Source organism: Ambystoma mexicanum, chromosome 14 (assembly GCF_040938575.1).
Source record: "Ambystoma mexicanum isolate Mex_15411 chromosome 14, UKY_AmexF1_1, whole genome shotgun sequence".
Lineage (NCBI taxonomy): Eukaryota > Metazoa > Chordata > Amphibia > Caudata > Ambystomatidae > Ambystoma > Ambystoma mexicanum.
In genome coordinates this window covers 458586331-458608738 of record NC_090940.1, presented here as the reverse complement: position 1 = coordinate 458608738, position 22408 = coordinate 458586331, and the positions used below count along the sequence as shown (strand labels likewise).

Below are 22408 nucleotides of genomic sequence, written 5' to 3'. Positions count from 1 at the left end.
CAGCAGGCACTTTAGCCCAGACATGTACTCCACATCATTGCTAATAAGGACGAAAACACCGCGAGCGAGGCGAAAATTGCTCTCAACCGCTATTCCCACTCTATTCGTCCACATCCCTCCACTGGTGAGTCAAGTTTACGTATTTATCTCTCGGCATTGCGGTAGTGTGTAGCATTAGCTAACAATAATTTCCCCATTTATGTACCCACTCAATATGAAGGCTGAAGATTCTCCATCCGTGTCGTTATTGCAGTCATCAGCCACTTCAAGCGCCTATCGGGTAATCTTACTTAGCTATTCTGACACTGACTTGTTTTAGGCATGTAAATCAATAGTTTTAATTGATCGTGTAATTATTTTACCTAATGGTACACCACAGTACTCGTCCTCTAGTCTTTGTTTTCAGTTATAATTATTGTTATCCAAAATAATGCAAGTACTGTCTTTCAGGGAGATGCTGAGGAGTCCAACGCATTGACGACAACCGTAGATGTCACTCAGATGCTCGAGGTACGTTTCAGGACAGTTCCATCGATGGAGATCATCAGATCTTGCATTCTTGTAGCGTGATTGTTACACACAATGTTTCTTTCGTTTTTAGCCATTGATATGTCCTTCTGTCGTCGCCCTCGTATGTGTCTTCTTTTTTCAATATTGTGTTCATTACTAATGAAAGTCCTATGTTTCAGGGAGTCGATGGAGCATTAGTCCAAGAAGAAGGGGGAGCGTGCAGTTACGGGTCGGCGCAACAGCTTGCAGAAGTGTGCACCGCAGTTACAGCGTCCCTTGATGTTCTTATGCATTTCGAGGTATGGATACTGACAGATCGATCAAGCGAGATCAAATGACGTGATTACATCCGCTATACTTCCTTCTTTATTAACGCAAGTACTATGTTTCAGGGAGCTGACGGAGCTTCTTCAACAAGAACATCACCCCTAGTAGTTGATGCAGATCTCTGGGTGGTGACACTTCCAACGATGGAGCAAATCGAATCATATTTAGATATCCATTATTTATTTTAGACAACTGATCAAAGATTGTGCAGGTCTATTTAGATGAGCTGTTGACGCCTGCACAAAGTTTATGTTCTTTTTAACAAAATAGAAAACCATACTAATGCAATTACTGTGTTTCAGGGAGTTGCTGAAGCGTCATCTTCAATAATATCATCAATGGAAGTCTATGCGGAGCCCGAGGTATGGATCTTGACAGTTCAATCTAACTAGATCAACAATGCGTGAACTATTGTCGTTTGAATGTTCTACACAATGCGTTCATTCGTGTTTTGCTATTGAGATGTACGTATGGGTATTGGTCCCCAAGTACATTTTGTGTTTTCAATATTATTATACATACTAATGAAAGTTCTATGTTTCAGCGAGTCGATGGAGCCTCAGTGAGTGATGGATGTGCTTATCATGAAAGTATAGTCGTTGCAGCGCGAGAGGAAGTGGAGACATGCACACACGAGTCGGAGCAACAGCGTCCAGATGTTGAAGTTCGAGGAAAGAAAGTTTCAAAGAAAAGAAAGCAAAAGAAGGTTAGTGTCCTGTTCACTATATTATGTTGTCTTTCACTGTCAATAGTTCAATACTGTAAGTTGTGTTTAAACTGAACATCCCTTTTCTAATCTGTCCTCTAGTTGCGAGTGGGTGTAAGAACTAGATCTACACAGACAGTGAAGCGAACGAGAGATGTTGCTTGTCAAACCTTTTGGCAGGGACTTGAGACTGGAGATGCATCGTGCCAATGGGAAGAATATGAAGTGATTGACAACGGAGCTATACCACCACCAGCCATTGATAGTGAATGTCCTCCTGGTAGTTTGGATGCAGTCGTAGATCAATTCACAGAATCCACACCCGCAAAAAATAAGAGCACGCGAAAGTTGAAGACATTGTTTTTTTCTCCCATCTCCGGACAAGGAACAGATGTTGCAATGGAAGAGAATGAAGTGGACGACAATGAAACACCATCAATATCACTCAGCATAGCGGAAGACGATATCAGAGATTGTACCTTTCATGCGAGTGACATGTCCTCAACGTTACAGGCCGAACCAGCTGGGATGCAGAGTGACAGTATAAGGAAAGAGGCCAAATTCATTGTATTCGATAGCTGTTTGATGGATATTATTATGATGATGAAATGTGGGCATTGGGTTGGTGGGGAAGTATGTGGGGAGCCATTGATTAATGTGACTCGTGCAATTCGAGGCACTAACCTTAAAATACATGCCACCTGTACACAATATCATCCGTTCGCATGGTCTGCACAACCCATGCTGGGGCAACTGCCGGCAGGCAATCTACTTTGTGCAGCGGCCGCACTTTTTAGTGGTTCAAGTTTTAAAAAGTTACAGTATTTCTTTCAGTTTGTGGGAATCCATTTCATTGCGAAAAGTCAGTTCTACAAATACCAAACCGATTATCTATTTCCAGCCATCAGCGAAGCTTGGAGAATGGAAAAAATGTCAATGGAAAGTACATTCGCGGGCAAACGCTTCAGGCTAGCCGGTGATGGACAATGCGACAGTCCAGGATTTTCAGCCAAGTACTGCACCTACCACTTTCAGGACATGGAAAGTAAGAAAATTGTGAGTTCGGTGGTCGTGCAGGTGTCACAAAGTACATCCTCAGTGGCCATGGAGAAAGTTGGCTTTGTAGCATCATTGCAAGAACTACAATCGCGGGGAATGGTGATCGACCTGATAGCCACGGACAGACACGTTTCAATTGCCAAGACAATGAGAGAAGAGTACAAAAATATAAATCACCAATTTGACGTATGGCATCTTGCAAAAACAATCAATAAAAAATTGTCGGCTGCAGGAAAAAAAAAAGATATGCAAGGTATTTCACAGTGGTCCAAGTCAATCAGCAACCATCTTTGGTGGAGCTCAAAAACATGTGAAGGGTCGTTGGAAATTCTACTGGAAAAATGGCGGTCAGTAATGTTGCACTGTAGCAACGTACATCGATGGTCGACAAATGAGCATTTCCACAAATGTGAACATGGCCATTTGTCCACAGAGGAGGCACGGAAGAAGAAGTGGTTGATTCCTTCATCACCCACTCACAAGGCCATTGAAAAGATTGTATTTGATAAAACTATAACAAGAGATTTGAGGGGACTCACGGAATTCTGCCACACAGGAGATTTGGAGGTGTTCCACAATATGTGCCTAAAGTACAGGCCCAAAAGATTGCATTTTGGCATGGAAGGCATGAAAAATCGGACTCTTCTAGCGGTCTTGGCACATAACCATAATGTTGGCCGTCAACAAAGTAGGACGACCGGAACTTTAGGGACGCTTCGCTACAATAAGGCCTTCACTAAAAGAAGTAAACAATGGGTGATCAAACCAGTGTTTGAGGATATGCAATATGAGTTTATTGAGAGACTTATCGTAGATGTCCTCGATAGGCACATACATGGAGTGGTGAACGAACCTATGCAGGGGACAACTGCATTGCCACCCAACATTGCCTCTGTTCCATGTCCACCTAAAGCAGAGCTCATTGAGAAATACACATCACGGTTTAAATGATTGTAATTCGATTGTCTGTTCTCTCGAGTCTCCTCATGTTGCAGGCCCATTGCAATTAAACCAAACAGTAATATAAATCATTTTTACAAAAATTATAGAATGTTTCCGTATTACAAACACATGGCCGACCCATAGGGACAATAAAAAAAAAGGCACGCAGACAAGATGCCCTTACACTAACTGGAGCTAACTAGAAATGTGTGCTCGCTCAAAGTGAAGGTCAGCTGCTTTGATGTTTTGCTCGGGTGGCGGAAAGGCCCACGACCCAATATAAGGTTCTATTGTGATTTGACCTTGACAGGCCGGGACCATCCTGAAAGACTAAGAAAAGATAATGAATAAAATTTCAGAAACGAAACGATGAGCCACGTTCATTAGAAGAAGTAACGTCGGCAAAGAAGGAGTGGTGTTTCGGGTCTGCCCTACACAGAGACACAATGGAAAATGCAAATATAATGTAAGTAACTTTTGATGAGTTTATACCGCAATTTCATTACTATACAGTGGCTTTAAAGACGGGTTCAGTTGTACTTGTTCGTTCTATGTGGCATAGTGTTTTCTACCGCGCACTATCTGGAGGAGAACCATCTTCTTTTACTGAAGCACCTCAAAACCTTCCTCTTTGCTTCTGCTTTCTCTCTCCCTCTCCCCTGCTACAACTGGTCCACTGTCTGCGACCTCGGTCCTGGGCCCTTCCACTCTCCACCTGCACTGCCTCCCTGTCAACCCCTGCACTGGGGGACTGTCTCAGTATCCTACAGCCCCCCCTTCCCAGCACTTGTTCTGCACTTACCTTGCACTTGCCACCAGCTGGCCCTATTTATTTATTATTTTATGCTACTTACCTTGTACTCCACTCCCCCCCCTCCATGCCTCGCCACGCCTTTAAACACTTGTGTACACCCAGTAGCGCTGTCCTCGCTATGAAATGAATAATTTTAATAAGGATCTGATGGTGAGACTAATTTCATTTTTTATGTTTTTAGGTACATCATTCACTACTGTCTGTGTCACGAGTACCAGACACCGGCGGACGGCTTCTACAGCCGCCAGTTGCTTCTCCGCGTGAACAACGTTACCACCCTGACCATTTTATGGGACGATCGCCAAGTACAAGTATGCCCTTACGCGGTACTAACGGTTAGATGCAACATACCTACCGTTGTGGTGGCCTAGTGCCTCGTTGTTGGAACAGCCATGCGATTATCAGTGCGACAGAAGAGCTTATTTTTATCGTAAACCAACACCCTGTGTACTGCACACGAACATCGCTTCCCTCAAGACGAACTAATTTGGATCGAGAGCAAAGAAAAATGCAAATCGCTGAATATTCTCTAAACATTTGATGTCCAATAAACGTACTTTGCCAAATGTACAATCTTGCCGTTTGCTTTTAAACCACGGTTTCACATTCCGAATTGTGGTGCTGTATTGTGAGATGCTCTAAGACCCTGTGTACAGCAAAGGACCATCGCGTTCCTCAATACGAACTTTTTGGAACATGAGCAAATAAAAATGCAAATCGCTGAATATTCTCTAAACATTTGATGTCAAATAAATGTACTTTACCACATTTACAATCTTGCGGTTTGATTTCAAAGTACAGTTTCATATTCCGAATTGTGGTGCGCTGTATTGTGAGCTGATCTGTGTTGATTTCCGGGGTCTGTGTGGAGTCGCGTAGAAGACGCCTGGGCGCGTTTGCCTACGCAGCTCAGTCACGTCACGGATAGAGGCGGGGAATATGAATGTTTTGATAAAGTCTGTTTCAGGGGCGGGGGATTTGATTTAGTGCCGCAAAGGCAGGTGAGCCAGGTCGATGCGGCGGAATGATAGGATTATCACAAAATGGAGGCTGATTTCGAGTGCGATAATGGGCGAAAAGTCGGGTAAGGTCCATAGGAAAGTTTCCTACGATCTACCGATTTATGCTTACAAACACATGGCCGACCCGTAGGGACAATAAAAAAAAAGTCCCGGAACTATCCTTTAACCTTTGTTTTTTATTAAAATCGTTCCCAATATTTCCTGTCTGGAGGGGGGTGGAGTTAAGGGGTCTGGCAGATCAGGCCCTAGAGCACCCGGTGACCATAGGGGCAACAATATCCAGAGTCACTCTTCTAGCACAAGGAAGATACAGGAGGACATGGGGGCTCTGAAAACTGAGGAATTTTGCCACTAGAAAATGGAAAAGTGAGGTTGGGAGGCATAGGCTCTTTGTCTGACACCTGCTCCAATGGTGGCCAGGAGAGCCCTACTGAACTGCAGCCATCTTGTAAGTGCTACTGAGGATTTCCTGCAGTTCAAGAATAAAATCCACATTTTGAGAAGACTTTCGGACACTAGCTCTGCTAATCTTGCTTTCTGCAATCAGTTGTTGAGATACCCAAAGCCATGGGTCTCCTCCCTTTGAAGATGAGCCACCACCACTAGCATCTTTATCATCACTCAACATGGAGTTCAGAGCAAATGCTAGTGAGGTGAACTGCTGATGACTTCCTTCAACTGCAAAGCAGAGGTCCATTCAGTGCTATTGATATGGAAATACACATTATGGAATTCTAGGGGCACTAGACAATTATTCTATAAGGCCTGAAGAATCTGCACAAGTGTTGCCATTTTTTTATTTTTTAGTGTAGTGGTTTGTTCAAGTGGTGTTAATCCTGGGTGGGATTCATGCCGTTCCAATTTTTGGGGGCCAAAAGGAACTTAAATACATTCTTTGGTCAATAGCTTGGCAATCGCACCAGAACAGCTCTATTGGCAGATGTAGCAATAGCAGAAAGCAATAGATTGTGATACCCATTTTTTCAAGGTGATCTGACTTCACTCTTGCATGAAGAACAGTTTCTGCCATTTTCTATCACTGAATGCCAAAAGTTGATCAAATTAAAGCAGTCTTGGAAGGGGTGCAGGAGCAGACAGTGGCGAGCATCATACCTTCAAACTGTAAAGTCTAAAGCACTGTTGATGCAGTTTGTCAATGTTGGATTGAAGCCAGGACCTTTGTTGCTACCCTGCAAGGGAGATCTGGTGGAAATATTGTCCATTTTAGAAGAAGGATGACAAATGGGCAAAAAGGCCCAAGAACTTGACTCTTGCTCTGAATGCCTTTAATTTTTCAAGTGAATTGTACCTTTTCAAGTCAAATAAATGTGATCCATTCAATACCATAATCAGCAATTTAGCCAGGAAATCTGGTGCAAACTCACAGATGCACATGCAAGATGATCTCCGGATGACAGCACCATTCCCAAAAGACGTTGCCAGACAGTCAACTGAATCGAGGCCAGTCTCCAAAGGCGGGTTTGTGGAGCTTCTTGCCTGTCATAAGTCATCTTTCTAAACATGGTCAGCATATCTTCGAACACATGCTTTAAAGCCCTTTTTGCTAATTCCCATACTGTTTGGGAAAGACCAAGGTACACGGATCATTATCTGTACACTCCCCATGAAAACAATGCATCTGCTGCAGGTGTCAGGCTTTGTCAACTCTCCGAAAATATCAAGTGCCAGGAAAGCCATAAGGGATGAGCTAGCACTTGAAGTCTGCACTACTAAACTCTCTGTGGGAGAGTGTGCAAAATAGAAGAACAAATTACTTAACTCTCGGTAATGCTCTTTCTGATGGACGTCCATCCCACGGATTCCTCATCTTTGATATCTATCTCCCAGTACAGTTGTTCTTTAGAAATGTTTCCAACACCAAGGGGTACAGCGCAGCTCCACAATGGCTTTGCCCGATGCCTCTATGAAATTGTCTTGATGGCTCATTCTCTGCATCATGGAATGCCATGATCTGGCTTGTAAGGAGATCCCAGAGTCTCTCACGGCTCACTCCAAAAGAAGGTTGGCCGCCACTTCGCCTCTGCAATGTGAAGTCCCTGTTCTGGACATTTGCCAAGCAACTATGTGGGTTTCTTTGCACGTTTGCTAAACATTACTGCTTGGATACTATGCCTGATCAGGATGCTCTTTTTGGCAGAGCTGTCCTTCAGAGTTTTCTTGTTTAGGTGGTGTGCTTGCTACTCTCTCGCCTCCAGATAATTGTACTGCTTTGGGAGTCTATGAAAGATGAGGAATCCGTGGGAGGAAGGAGTCCATTAGAAGAACAAATTACTTAACTCTCAGTAATTTTCTCTCTGATGGGTGTTCCTCCCACGGGTTCCTTATCGCCCTTCCTATTGACCTCTCCTGACAGTTAGCTAGTACACCTTGGTTTGGCGGTGCCTCAGTGTCAGAGTGCTTGGGAAAAAGGGTGGAACTGAGGTCATGGGGCACAGCACCTCTATATATACTGGCCCCTACCTCATGTCTGGAGCGCATAGATGTGGTGGGCAGAGCTCACGCAGAACCGCTCTGTGACCCCTGGCAGTGTGACATTTTCTAAAGAGCAGCTGTGCTGGGAGATCGAAATGAAAGATGCAGAATCCGTGAGAAGAAGTAGTACATTAGAAATATCAGTTTCCAGGTACTGGCAGTGTTTCTGGGCCACCTTCTTATTAGACACAGGTTGGACTGAAGAAAGCGTGTAAGAAAGTGCCCTTGCAGGGACAGTCAAGGCCACAATAAAGAGGAGCAGCATGTTTGTAGGGGCTTACTACTACAGGATGTCAGACAGGCATGAGAATTGTTCTCAGTCACAGGAGCCAAAGACCCAACGACCTCAATGACAAAGCTACAACACAGAGAAGATGCAAATTCTCTCCTGCCTTCAAATAAGTACTATCTTCTCCAAATACCATCTCAGGAGAGAAGTCAAGAACATCAGCATCACGCAATCCTTTAACCTAGTCCACAAGATCCTGCTCTGGCTCATGCTCAAATTCCTCAGGGAGCACGCCCCACCAATCCCTAGTCCCATAACTACCAATGCAAATGAAAACATTACCCTATCTTCCCTGATGCACCCAAACATGGACTGGCGGATATTCTTCGAAGCATGGATTACCTTGGGGCTCCATGATGGGGTTGGCAGGTGAAAGACAGCATCACCACACGTTTCAATAGGGGACGAGCAGATTGATAGTCATGGTTGGAGGCAAAGCTGCTACAGGTCATAGCACAGTCGGGCCTGTGCTGTACCAGTGTCTGCCTTCTTTAAGAAACATGCAGCGCCAGACCCAATAACAAATAGTACATTTCCACTACCAACTCTTGATGTGTGCTCTGGTGGAGTGCACATTGCCTACTCTGCTCAGCAAACGCACAGTGGGCAGAGACTGTGACACTGAAGGAATAGGCTTTTATGCTCATGCAATAGCCACTGGACGATAAGCGCCAGAGCCGCTTGGAAAGCTATGTTTCTTCAGTAAAGGACTGCACCAACTCAGATGAAACCCGCTTTCTAGGAGAACAAAAGGACCTATATTTGGTTGAATATGACTGGCTTCTGGAGTTTGATCTCTTTGTTTCTGCTCTTCTTTTTTGAAAAGACACACTGGCTTATAAGAAGCCTTTTTATCTGGAGCACAAAGCATGGTGAGGTGTGGAGTACAACTGTGTCTCACTTTGGTCAGGTTAATAGAGCATCATGAAAACCTTTGGGCACAAGCTTCTTGATGGCCTTGTAGTGCATAGACCTACAAGATGGACAGCTGTCGGTCTCACAGCAGGTCCTAGATGGCACCTTTCTGGATTTGATACTGGCATCTGGCACTTACAAATGCTGTATGGTTTCAACCTCAAACCATTCAGTAGAGGCATGGTAAAATAGTTGGAAAAAAATAATTGGACATCTGTGCATGTGGAAAAGATAATGGGGGCATGTGGCTCTCCTTATGAACGATCGCTTCTGGTGTCCGTAATGGCTTGCAAAAGTTAGTAGTGGGCAGCTATAAACATTTTCAAAGTCCTATCTCTTTAAGGTATTTTCAAGAGATACAAGATCCGGGGTGAAGTTATGCACTAGAGTTTTGTATTTATTAGTGGGATGTAACAAATCTACATCATTTACAATACAGTTAAACTGGTTGCAAGAAGGAATTGTGTTTTCTGAGGGATTTATGTCTGGAAAATGTGTGGCAAGAACAAATAGAGCCTGTGTAGTTTTCCAAAGTTTATTAAATACTCAAAAGGTAGGATCAATTCTGAGACCTTTATAGAACCCGGGATATCAACTTAGTGGCATGTCTGTTTCTATTCTTGAATTTGCTCAGCGCTATTCAAGGGTAATGCCAATTTCAATTTGCATAGGTAATACCTTTTAGATTATCATCACAAGGAACAAGTTACTTACCTGTAACTGTTGTTCTCCAGCATGGGTCTGGCATGGATTCACATGCTCATGAATATTCCCCGTCGTCAGGCTGGGAATCCTCGGTAAAGAAAAAATCAGTATCAGTTTCGTTTCTGATCTGTCTTTTGTAGTAGTAACCAATCACTGATCTCTGAGTCATACTGACCACAGCCAATGACTGCCCTCTACCTAAGCCCCGCCTCTGGCAGCCATCTTCAGATTTGGTAGCACGTGAAGTGGCAGTATGACCAAGTGAAGAGCCGCAGAGGGGTAGGCGGGAGGGTTCGCATGTGAATCCATGCCAGACCATGCTGGAGAACAACAGTTACAGGTAAGTAACTTGTTCCTTCTCCAGCATGGGGTCTGGCATGGATTCACATGCTCATGAATAAAGAATACATAGCAGTACACACATGCACAACCACCGGAGGTGGCAAAGGCTCAACATTAAGCATTACATCAAACTCAACATTAAGCAATTCTTACCTCCTCACCAGGCTCACCTTAGGCGAACAGATTGCGCAGCACTGCTTGGCCGACCCTGGACTCCTCCCTGGAATCCCGATCGACGCAGTAGAATTTCGTGAAGGTGTGCGTCGACCTCCACGTAGCAGCCCTGCAGATGTCCAGCAAGGGCACACCAGATAGGAACGCCGTGGTAGCTGCGATCGCTCTGGTGGAATGGGCTCTCGGACGGCCAGGCAGCGGTCGGTTTGCCAACCGATGACAGTACATGATACAGCCGGAGAGCCATCTGGAAATGGAGGCCTTTGAGAGAGCCTTCCCCTGATTGACAGGTCCAAAGTTCACAAAAAGTTGTGACGTCTTCCGAAAACACTTTGTGCGGTCCACGTAAAACTTCAGCGCTCTAGCCACATCCAGCGAGTGCAAAGTCCTTTCGGCCGGCGACGAAGGCGACGGGAAGAAAACAGGCAACACCAAGGGTTCGTTGAGGTGGAAGTCCCACGGTACCTTGGGCATGAAGGAGGGGTGTGTCCTGAGCACTACCCTCGTGTCGTGAAAAGTCAAGTATGGGGGCTTGCAGGAAAGGGCCTGGATCTCTCTCACTCTTCGTGCGGAGGTGATGGCCACAAGAAATGCTGTTTTCCACGACAAGAACTTCAACGGAGCCGAGTGCAGAGGCTCGAACGGAGGTCCCATGAGCTTGGTCAGCACCACGTTGAGCTCCCACGCCGGGGCCGGAGCCTTCACCGGCGGGAACGATCTGAACAGTCCCTTCATGAATTCTTTCACCAGACGATGAGACCACAAAGACGTCCGCCCCGTGGTCCTGGTGTATCGGGAGATCGCAGCAAGATGAATCTTGATGGACGCGTGCGCCAGTCCAGCCTTGGCCAGCGTCAGAAGGTACGGCAGTACCTGGGGAGCCGTAATCCGTAGAGGGTTAATCTTCTGTGCGTGGCACCAGACAGAGAACCTCTTCTATTTGTGTCCATAGCATTTAAGAGTTGAGGACGCCCTGGCCTTTGCAAGAACCTCTCTGCAGTCGGCCGGTATGTCGTATCCTCCAAACTCTAACGCTGCAGGAGCCAGGCCTGCAAGTTCAGCGACTTCGGGTCGTGATGGAGGATGGCGCCTCCTTCCCTGGAGAGAAGATCCGCGTCCACTGGTAGCTTGATTGACGGGGACGTTGACAAGTCCAGAAGGTCCGGGAACCATATCTGCCTCGGCCACGCAGGTGCGACGAGGATCATCCTGCACCGTGACCTCTTGAGCTAGTTGATGAGCCGGATCAGCAATGGCAATGGAGGGAACGCGTATAGAAACAGGCCTTCCCAGGGGAACAAGAAAGCATCGCCCATGCTCCTCGGCTGGGGAAACCTGCTGGCGAACCTCCGGCACTTGGAGTTCATCGCCGTCGCGAACAGATCGATCTGGGGTGTGCCCCACCGTCGGAAGAGGCGGTCCACTAGATCCTGTCGTAGTTCCCACTCGTGGCACGAGCGCAGCTCTCTGCTGAGCGAGTCGGCAATGGTGTTTTTTATCCCTGCCAGATGGAACGGCACCAGAAACATCCCTTGGGCGACGGCCCAATGCCACAGATCCTGCGCTTCCCTGGACAGGGCTGGGGATCTGGTACCGCCCTGCTTCCTGATGTAGAACATGGTGCTGGTGTTGTCGGTGAAGATCCTCACCACCTTGCCCTTGAGGGACGGAAGAAAGGACCCGAGGGCCCAAAACACTGCACGGAGCTCCAGGACGTTGATATGGAGGGACTTCTCCGTCGGAAGCCAAAGGCCTCTCGCGTGCAGATTTTCGGTGTGCGCTCCCCACCCTTCCAGGGAGGCATCCGTGGTCACTGTCTCCTGGTGGCCGGGGGTCTGGAAGTCCATGCCCGCCGTCAGATGCGCGCGGGTGCCCCACCACCGGACCGCTCGTCGGAAACTCTCGTCGAGTGTGATCCTCTCCTCGAAGCGGCCCGTCGTCTGGATCCAGCGCGCGTCCAGGAACTCCTGCAACGGGCGCACCCGGAGCCTGCACAGGCGGATGAGATAAATGCAAGAAGACATCATTCCGAGGAGGGACTTGATGGACCTCACCCTGGCCGCGTTCGCAACAAGCATCCGCTGCACCTTGCCCAAGATGGCCCTCGTCCTTTCCTCCGACGGAGAGGCCAGAAGCAACACTGTGTCGAGCTTCGCTCCCAGAAACAGTGCGTCTTGCGCGGGCACCAGGTGGGACTTGGCGTAGTTTATGGAGAATCCCAGGTCCTTGAGTAGTTGGACGGTCCTTGCCGTGTGCTCCACGGCGAGCTCCTTCGTCTTTGCTCGAATGAGCCAGTCGTCCAGGTAGGGGTAGACGTGGATCCCCTCTCGGCGCGGCTGCGCCGCCACCGGTGCGAGGCACTTGGTGAACACCCTGGGTGCTGACCTCAATCCGAAGGGAAGGGCTCTGAACTGGTAGTGGCGCCCTTGGACCACGAACCTGAGAAACTTTCGGTGTCCCTTTAGGATGGGAATATGGAAGTAGGCATCCTCCGAATCCAACGACGACAGGAAATCGCCCTCCTCCAGTTGACCCAGGACGTGTTGGAGGGTGACCATCCGGAACTTCTGTGCCTTGATGAATTTGTTCAGTCGTCGTAGGTCCAGGATGGGACGCCATCCTCCCGTCTTCTTCTTCACGAGGAAGTATCTTGAGTAAACTCCGGAGCCCCGAAGCCTCTTTGGGACGAGCTCGATGGCGCCCTTCTTGAGCATCGCCTTTACCTCGAAGAGTAGTTGAGGGACATGATGTTCTTTCCTGGCCACAGGGGGGACGCGCGGGTACCTCTCTAGAAACTCGAGCGCGTGACCCTCAGCTAGGGCGTCCAGCACCCAACGGTCGGTGGAGATGGACTCCCACACGCTGATGAAGCTCGCCAGCCGGCATCCCACCGGGGTGCTTCGGTGGGGGCCCGACCCCACGGCCGGTTCAGTCCTGCTTCGACGAGGCTTTGCCGCCTTGTCCTCCTTGGCGACGACGGCGGGGTCCGCCTGACTTGCCTCGTCCCCTGTAAGCTTCCTGTGACGACGAACGGGCCGCTTGACGGTAGGTGGAAAATCCACCGCTGGAACCTTTGGAGGCACCCTGTTTGCCTCCGCCGCTCCGAAAGGGCGGCCGCCGTTGCTGGAGAACCCCAAGAGCCCGGGCCGTCTCCGTGTCTGCCTTGATGGCTTGAAGGGAATCGTCCACTGTTTTCCCGAACAGGTTGTTTCCGTCGAACGGCATGTCCAAGACTCTGGTCTGCACGTCCTAACGGAAGTCAGTAGCCTTGAGCCATCCAAGCCGCCTAAGGCACACGCCGTTGCCCAACTGGCGAAATCCAGTGTCAGCGATGTCCGTCGCAATCGTAATGGGGTGGTCCGACGCCACCTCTCCTTCCTGCAAGATCTCTAGGGCTTCCGCCCTCTTGTCGTCTGGTAGGAAGTCCAGCAGGGGGGCCAGTTTGTACCACAACTCCCTGTCGTAGCGGGCTACGATAGCCAAGGCGTTGGCCGCCTTAATCGTCGTCGCTGCCGACGAGATGACTCTGCGTCCCATCGTGTCTAATTTCTTACCCTCGCCGTCCGGCGGGGAGGTAGACGTAGAGGCCGCGCCCCCCCGCTTTCTTCCTGCCCGCCGCGGAGACGACCGAGTCCGGGGTCAGCTGTGCCCGAAGGCACAAGGGGGCCGCGTCCGGGACCCGGTACTTCTTCTCGTACCGATCCCTTCTAGCCGGCGTCGTTGATGGGTTCTTGAGGAGGGCGAGGCCCTCATCCCAAATATGGTCCAGTAGAGGTACAGCGAGGACCGTCTTCCTCTTGGCCTCGCGCCGTTGATAAAGGAAACCTTCCTTCTTCTCTTCCGGGCAGAGCTGGAAAAGCTCGGATGCCCTGGCGATCATGGAGTGAAACGATCCAATCTCGTTGGGCGGGGAAGCCCGGGTGGGAGGTGACGACGGGAGATCCTCGTTGTAAACCTCGTCGTCTGTACCCGTCGCGGCCGTGTCAGTCCCCGTATCATCCCCACGTGTCGTGGACGTGGAGGAGGGCTGAACAGGGCGCGATGGCTGAAAAGGAGGTGGAGGATGAATCCTTCTTCTCTTAGGGGGAGGGCTCCCAGAAGGGCCTGGCTCCGGGTCCCCCGTCGGGAGCGGTTAGTCTGTTGGTGGTAACGGCAGTCTCGTCCTTATCTCCGAGCATAAGGACTGTATAGCCAACAAAATGGCCGCCGAGTTGTCTTGCGGCACTGGTTGAGGGGAGTCCGACGGGCGGTCAGGAGCCCCGTCGGCACCCTCGACGTTCTCGTCGTCTCCTACGTCGGGGTCCCTCCCGACGGGCTGGTCTTCTTCCACGCCAACGCCGTGGCTTAAGACTTCGATCAGCTCTTCCTCAGAGGTTGAGGCCGAATCCACGACAACCTCCTGCCCCCCCTTTTTCTTCTCCGTCGGAGGTTTCACGGGGGTCCTGTCGATGGGCATGAAAGAGGACTCCCTCCGCGGTGGCAGGGAGACTCTGGGCCCCGAGGTCGCCACCACTGGTGTAGCCTCCACAGGCTGAGCCAGGGCTGCCGCGACTGTCTCGATAGAGGCCTTGGCCGGATGGGTTAAGGCTTTCACCACCTTAGGTGCACTCACCACCTTCTCCTTGGGGGGAGGGTCACCGCCTCGCTCCCCCTCCGATGGGGCCTTCGAGCTCGACCGGGGTCTCTCCAGGAGCTTCGCCGGGTGCTCGGCCTTCCTCTTACCCGAGCCAGAGCGTTGGCTCGTGGTTGATGGCGCCGGGGAGGATGCGCCCTGCCTGGCGCCCGTAGAGCCCGACCGTTCGGCGCTCCCGGTGCCAGCGGATTCGCGGTGCTTGGCCTTCTGTTGGACCCCCGTCCCCGGGGCGCCCTCAAAGGTCTTAGAAGACCGCTCGGACTTCTCCTTCTTCTTCTCGCCTGACGGGCTCTTTCCTTCCAGCCAGTTGGCGAGACGTTGATGGTGGTCCTTCATGGTCCGCTCCGACATATTGCCGCAAAACGCACAGTCCTTCTCCACGTGCGTCTTGTCCTCATGTAGGCAGTAAAGACAAAGGGAGTGTTTGTCCTCCTTAAAGACATTCTGAAGCTTGCATCCAGGGCAGACCCTGAACAGCTTTCCAGGCGTCGAGCTTCCCTTCTCCTGGGCCATGTCCCAGATGGGCCTGAGAAACTTCTGGAGTCTTCCAAAAGCGTGGCTCGACGAAATCTTCACCCTTGAGGGGCGTAGACGAATCCGACACGGGTCCCCGTTGATCGGATGAAGAAACGGTGGAGCTTGAGGCTCTTTTGACCGAAAAAGAGAAATTTTTTGAGAAAAAACGTGAAAAATAGCACTAACGCTCGAGAGCAATAGCACGAGGATCCCAACACTTGAACGTGCGGTAAAAATCTGAAGATGGCTGTCAGAGGCGGGGCTTAGGTAGAGGGCAGTCATTGGCTGTGGTCAATATGACGCAGAGATCAGTGATTGGTTACTACTACGAAAGACAGATCAGAAACGAAACTGATACTGATTTTTTCTTTACCGAGGATTCCCAGCCTGACGACGGGGAATATTCATGAGCATGTGAATCCATGCCAGGCCCCATGCTGGAGAAGCTACAATTCTCAGATTTAATTTTCGACCACTGTGACTAAAGGAAAACATGTTTAGGAAATAGACACACACACTGCAAATGACAAGATAAAAGGCTATTTTGAACAATCGAAAATCACCAAACAACAAAATATTAGAGGGGGTATTTCAGGCAACTGAATAACACCTTGCCAACCAGCTAAATTTGAATCCTCTTACTGAAAATGAAAAGAGCTGTTCATTCACATGCTGTACTAATCCTTAGTAAGAAGATTGCTTACTGAGGCAAAATTAAAATTCCATTCAAGACATGATGGCAGGAACAAACTTAATTTCACTTATAACGATGTGAACTACTAGATGGATGGATTCAACTTGTGGGTGCTACTCACCACTTGCTCTGCCCAATACTACAATGTTTGACCGATGATTCGAAATATAAGTGCAAAGGTATTACCTAAAAAAAAGCAACAATTTTGATATGTGGTCCTACTTTCAAAAAGAGGTTGCATCAGCCCATTTCACATTAAAGAGTTTCATGCAATTCGGCACACTATTCAGCTCTGGATTCTCAACTATTCTTAGCTTCAAATAATAGGTTTCATGCTTCTCCCATATAACACATTTCTGATTAATTACCACACATGGTTTTTAATTGTACTTTAATGCCACAATAATGAAACAACCACTCGACTCAAATCAGAACAGATCACACAAGTTGGCAGCATAACTGTTTTAATCAAACACATTTAAATGAAAATGTGCAGTGGCTACATCAGTTATGCACAACTTTGGTCACTTTGCGATGCTGGTTCAGTGGTACAATTATTGTTACATTAAAACAATGTGATAAAAAATGAATAAACTGGAATATTTAATTGAAGACAAAGGTATACAAGCTTCACACATAATCACACGTCAATCTCAAAGGTATGATGAACCTTAGTAGCACAACAGGACCTGAAAGCATCAATATAAGGTGCTAAAATAGATCTGATGGATGTCAAATTACTAATTAATATAGAAAACGCTCTACAAGATTTAACAGCTACCCTAAAATTGAATCTGTTTCTGATTTTAAATTCAATATTTTATTGTCTACTAATAGGGTGGAAAAAACATCGATGAGGGTGGAAAAAAACATCGATGGAGAAAATTATTTTTCATTGACAAAAAATGGTTTTGTTTCTCAATGTAGGCACTCAGAAATAAAGCTTGAAGACCTTCACAGAATAGTTACTTTCTAAACTAATGGTACCACATTTTGCAGTGGGGAAGTATAACATATGGCTCTTTGTATGGTATTTATTTCCATTTATCATCTATCCAGTCTCACTGGTACTGTAAAACAACACTGTTATAGGCGTGTAGTTTGCCTAGGTTTTGGATATTACAGTTTTAGCAAGAGAACCATATATGAAGCTTTAGGCTAAAGGAGTGACTAAATAGTGTCTACAGGGATCATTTCATGCAATTCTGTGATGGGGGAACCCAGACAAAACTAACAGCTACACTTATTAGTTCACATATTTAAAGTGAACTAATTGAACACATGCTCTTGAAAAGTTCTTCTCTGATACTGAAGACTGTGGTTCGATGGCGACAGAAACAAAGAGGATTATTTTTTGGTACTCACTGAAGGATAAGGTTCCATACTTTACCCTATCACTCAAGATTTTAGTTAGAACACTGAATATTTACTACAGGCTTTGGGGTAGACAAAATGAGGAATCTTAAACCTCTATAATTTGGTTAATTGCTGAAAGGCCAATTTCCCCAAATAACTTACAATACTAGTTTGAAAATGGTGAATGGAGACAGTAATTAGTGGGAGTTGGGCAAAAGCAACGCTAGCATTATAAAAAGATAATATTCATAGTGTATAACTGTGACTTCAAATTGTAATAAACCCTCCACCCACTTAGTTTTATGAAAAGTCAAAAATCATCACATAAATAGGAAAAGAAAAAAATAAATTGAATCACACAATTGAGTGAATATATACTTTGCCCACAGCTCTATGTTTTCCAGTAAATTCAGAGGTATTCTAGTTACAGTGCAAACAATAGTTACTCACCAGTCTTAAAGTTTCCTCCCCATTTTCATCTTGTGGAGGCCTTGCATCAATTGTGGTATGACTGGAAAGAAACCTGCTGTAGCAGTTTGAAACAGTAAATAGTGACTTGAATACAGGGCACCCCTTTTAGCATGACCTCGGTACTCTTCCATTCTCAATTCATAAGAAAATTGATGGGGGTGTATATTGGTAAGAGAAGGAAGCCTTTTGACAAGAGTATCAGAAGTACCAGGTTGAGTAACCTTTGCTTGCTCCTACATTCGGTCCCTCCACAATGTACACGTTGTCAATAAGTTTATCAAGATAGCATAGCAAAAAATAAGAGCTTTTGCCAAGCCAAAGAAAGGGATAAGAATTGCTAACTGGTCAAAACAAAGCAGCCATTAGAATTTCAAAGAAGATGCCTTTGCTCTAATGGGGAGAGTGTCAACCTTTTTAGAGAGTGTACAGCAGCTCTTTGTATGTCGTACAATGTGAGAAATGGCACATGCCAACAAGGAATGGAGACTTTCAGCATAAGTAAGCACTTGCCAATGGGATTACTGAACACACAATGGACATGTTGACATGTACTTCTGCTTTGAGGGGAGACAAGCTACATTGTGTTATAAGAGCATGAGTCACAAAAACCATCCTGAGAAAAGATAATAGAGGTATTTTCAGAGTAAGGTAGACCATTTGTTTTTTTGATGAACACTGCAGATCAGGAGCATTCCCTGGAACCTTTTCTTTTTATAACAAATCGATAACGGGTGAGAATTCACTTTAATAAAGTTGGTCTTAGACATGTTCACTTATTAAACAATCAGTGCTGAGTTAATTGCGAAGGAAACTGAGAAAGACCCTGTGATGATACTGTGGCTGTAGGGATCAACAGTGCCAGAGCACCAAGACATTTGAAAAAAAGTGCTAACTGGGAGTCATTTTAATATTCCTTCTTGAGAAAATCTCAGAGCAGAACTTAGTAGTAGAAAGAATGACCAACCTCATAGTGCTTAAATCTCTTTAATTTATTTTTAATATTCATGCGCCTGAATGCCATGGGAGAACACAGAAATGGGTCTACTGTGATTAGGTCATTTGATACTGGGATTATGGTATTGGAACCAATGGAAGACTAGAAGACCTTTGCATGCAGTCGGTCAACAAATCAGGTACACAATCTCTCTTGATCTATTAAAACACTGCATCACAGAAAAATTACCAGTACGTCCCTCATTCTTAAGAGACTTTGATGACCAGTGAACTACCATTTGTGAGCAAAACTGCCAGGAATGTACTTTCTGCCAATGTACCATGCCATGAACAAACAACATGTTAGGATAAACTACAAAGAACTCACATGTGGCAATATGTCTGAAATCTAGAGCTCATAAGTGTAAAATAAATACACAAACAACTAGAAAATTACAGCATGTTTACCGACAGCACAGAAAATCTCTGAACACTGAGTAATATCCAATCACAAAAAGTTAGCTTGGGGAAAAAAAAGATGTAGACAGTTTCTGTGTACGGAGGTGAGCAGGGGTGCAATATGTGCCCTATGGCAGCACACTTTACATCTGTTAACACACAGCCCAGTACAGCCAGTTGCTTCATAACTGAAGACGTATGTGCAATATTTCAATAATAAAATATGAAAAGTCTGATAAGGCACAATTTCCAGTTCAACCACAGGAAGGGGCAAGGCTACCACCACAAGGTGAGAATGATAGGGAGTCGGACGTAAGCATATTAATATTTCAATCATGATACATACAACATAGCACCAAAACAAAAAAATGAATGTTAAACAGAAGAAAACAAGACCTGAGGTATTCAGTGAAGAGTGCCTACAAAAATTAATAACAATAATTGAGGCAAACTCTAAAAAAACATGATTTTCCACCCATAACAATAAGATATCCTAAATAAATAACCACAAATCACAGACTTATCAAATATGCGTCAATTTCTTTCAAAGAGCAATCACATGGGCTATACTAGAACAGCTTTGGTAGGTGAAACATGCATGCAACATTATGAAAAGCACAATACAAATTTAAACAAATGCTTTGTGGAAGTGCTCAAAGTGTTGAGTAAGTAATTTTTTAAAATAAAATGGGCAGCATATTTCAAGAGTGATATGTCTAAAGTTACTATTAGTCTGTTTTTGTATCACTATATGCTTCCCACAAGGAAACAATCTACACTCAATTGCTGTTAAGAAACTGGATTTAGTAAGAATATTTCTCCCTGGTATAAACATGTTAAAGTGGACTATTTATCTATTACTCGGTTGTCAAAATGTTTATTGAAAACATGCGTTATATTTTTTAGTACTTAAATGTTCAGCATATCATGGTGTATGGAATAGAAAAGTTATTTGGCTCACTACACACAACAAAAAATAAAAGGGGAGGGAATGTAAATTGGTGAGTTCCACAAAGAAATATCAGCTGTAAACAAATATTAGAACTGTGTTTTGTCTTTAATGGAGAAACCTATATTTTTGTACAACAGCATTGTGTCAAAAAAACTGACAAGAAATCTACCAGTATTAGAAATTATTAAACTGTTGCCGTATAAGTGCAGCAATGATTTGAAAAGTCACCTTGAATCATAAAAGACAAGGAAACAGGACCATACTAGCACATTGCTCTTATACCAAACTATAGAGAGTGCAATCCATCAACTGGTTGTTGACTGGCAGTAGTGCACAGATTAAGGACTGTAAATGCATACTTTGTGTGTGTATACGTACATGTGTGCAATGCTCCAGAGAGTGCATTTAACTATGATTACGTACCAGTAGATGGGGCATTATCGATTTGCTACTAAATAAACGAAGGGTAGGGCTTACATAATCAGCAAACCGACCCTTGAATGTTTCTGTACTAAAATTGTATATTACATTTCCACATATAACATTTATATCAGATTGGCCAAAATGGGTGATATGGGGTAGTGGTATGATTTATTACAAGAATTTGTTAAAACAATATATTTTATTGGTATGAATTATCACCTACTGCCAATATGGCATAAAGCATATGTAAATACACAACCTGATACAAACACAGAGACCTATAAGACAAAAAACTGATTTTGACCAAACTCCGTTGCCTTAACACCAAGCAAAGTAGTGCTGCCAAGTAAACAGAAAAAGCATGATGAGCTGACAAATAGTTTTGAATATTTCCTAAATGTCTTCAATAAAGCACTCTTGTGAAAAACCCAAGCAAAAGTACCTAGGAATGAAGATTAGATTGTGTTGCGCAAACAACTATTGAACTACAAATTGTTTCAAAACCTTTGCACAGGTTATATTTTTGTACTGTTTTTAAATAATCAATATTAAGTTCTGTCTTCAATTCAATTTGTTCCTCTCAACATTTTCACTTTTTACGGGGAGCAAAGAATTTCCATCTCAGCTGCTCACAACCTGAGGTTGGTTTGCTTTGAGGCTACGAAGAGCTCTTCTTGCAGCAGCAGATTTGGCAATCCTGTAACTTCTGCCAACACCTTTGAATTTTCCTTTCCCAACAACTTCCACGGTTACTCTGACCTTTCCATCATATGTTCTTTCTGCAGGACTGTAGAACACAGAAACACACATTACAGGAAGAACAGGCAATGTAACATAGCTATCTCGTTCATGCACTTAAGGATCTACGTAATCCATACATATAGTTTCTTCTATAAGGAAAGGATTGGTTAAATATGCATACACAATAAAAGGTTTGATCTAGACTTGAACAGTGATCCAAAATTCTGCCTTGGTCAGTGGAGTAAAGTTATTCATTGTAGTGACTCCTGTAGTCTAGGGTTCTACAACCCCTCAACCCCTAACTCTTTCATACCCACTGATTCATTCCAGAAGGAAAACAAGACTGTTATGGCACATTATAAGGAACACGCATTGACAAAGCCTATAGTTTGGCAATTGTTTTGTTAATTGTATCCTACATTTATAGGAAAGAATGCAGAGGCAGCAATGACAGCGCTGGTCGAAAATGACACTATAGGGGGAGAATGACTAGGGGGGAGAGACATAGAGCACAGGGGGGGAGACTCAGAGCACGGGGGGGACTCAGAGCACAGGTAGGGGGGAGACTCAGAGCACAGGTAGGGGGGAGACTCCGAGCACAGGTAGGGGGGAGACTCCGAGCACAGGTAGGGGGGAGACTCCGAGCACAGGTAGGGGGGAGACTCCGAGCACAGGTAGGGGGGAGACTCCGAGCACAGGTAGGGGGGAGACTCTGAGCACAGGTAGGGGGGAGACTCCGAGCACAGGTAGGGGGGAGACTCCGAGCACAGGGGGGGGAGACTCCGAGCACGGGGGGGGAAAGACTCCGAGCACATGGGGGGGAGAATGAAGGCACAGGGGGGAGAAGGTGGGTGCAAGGGGGGAAGGATGGGTGCAGGGGGGGAAGGATGGGTGCAGGGGGGGAAGGATGGGTGCAGGGGGGGAAGGATGGG

The 22408-nt window shown here is 46.1% G+C and overlaps 1 protein-coding gene across 1 annotated transcript in view; it reads right to left on the bottom strand.

Annotated features, from left to right (window-relative positions):
- Positions 1 to 18936: 18936 nt before the first annotated feature.
- DICER1 (dicer 1, ribonuclease III) overlaps positions 18937 to 22408 on the bottom strand; it is a 2611056-nt gene continuing 2607584 nt past the window's right edge. The window contains exon 27 of the mRNA XM_069637684.1: positions 18937 to 21522. Within this exon, the coding sequence (XP_069493785.1) occupies positions 21357 to 21522 (166 nt within the window). The 3' untranslated portion in view covers positions 18937 to 21356. The remainder of the gene's footprint in view (positions 21523 to 22408) is intronic.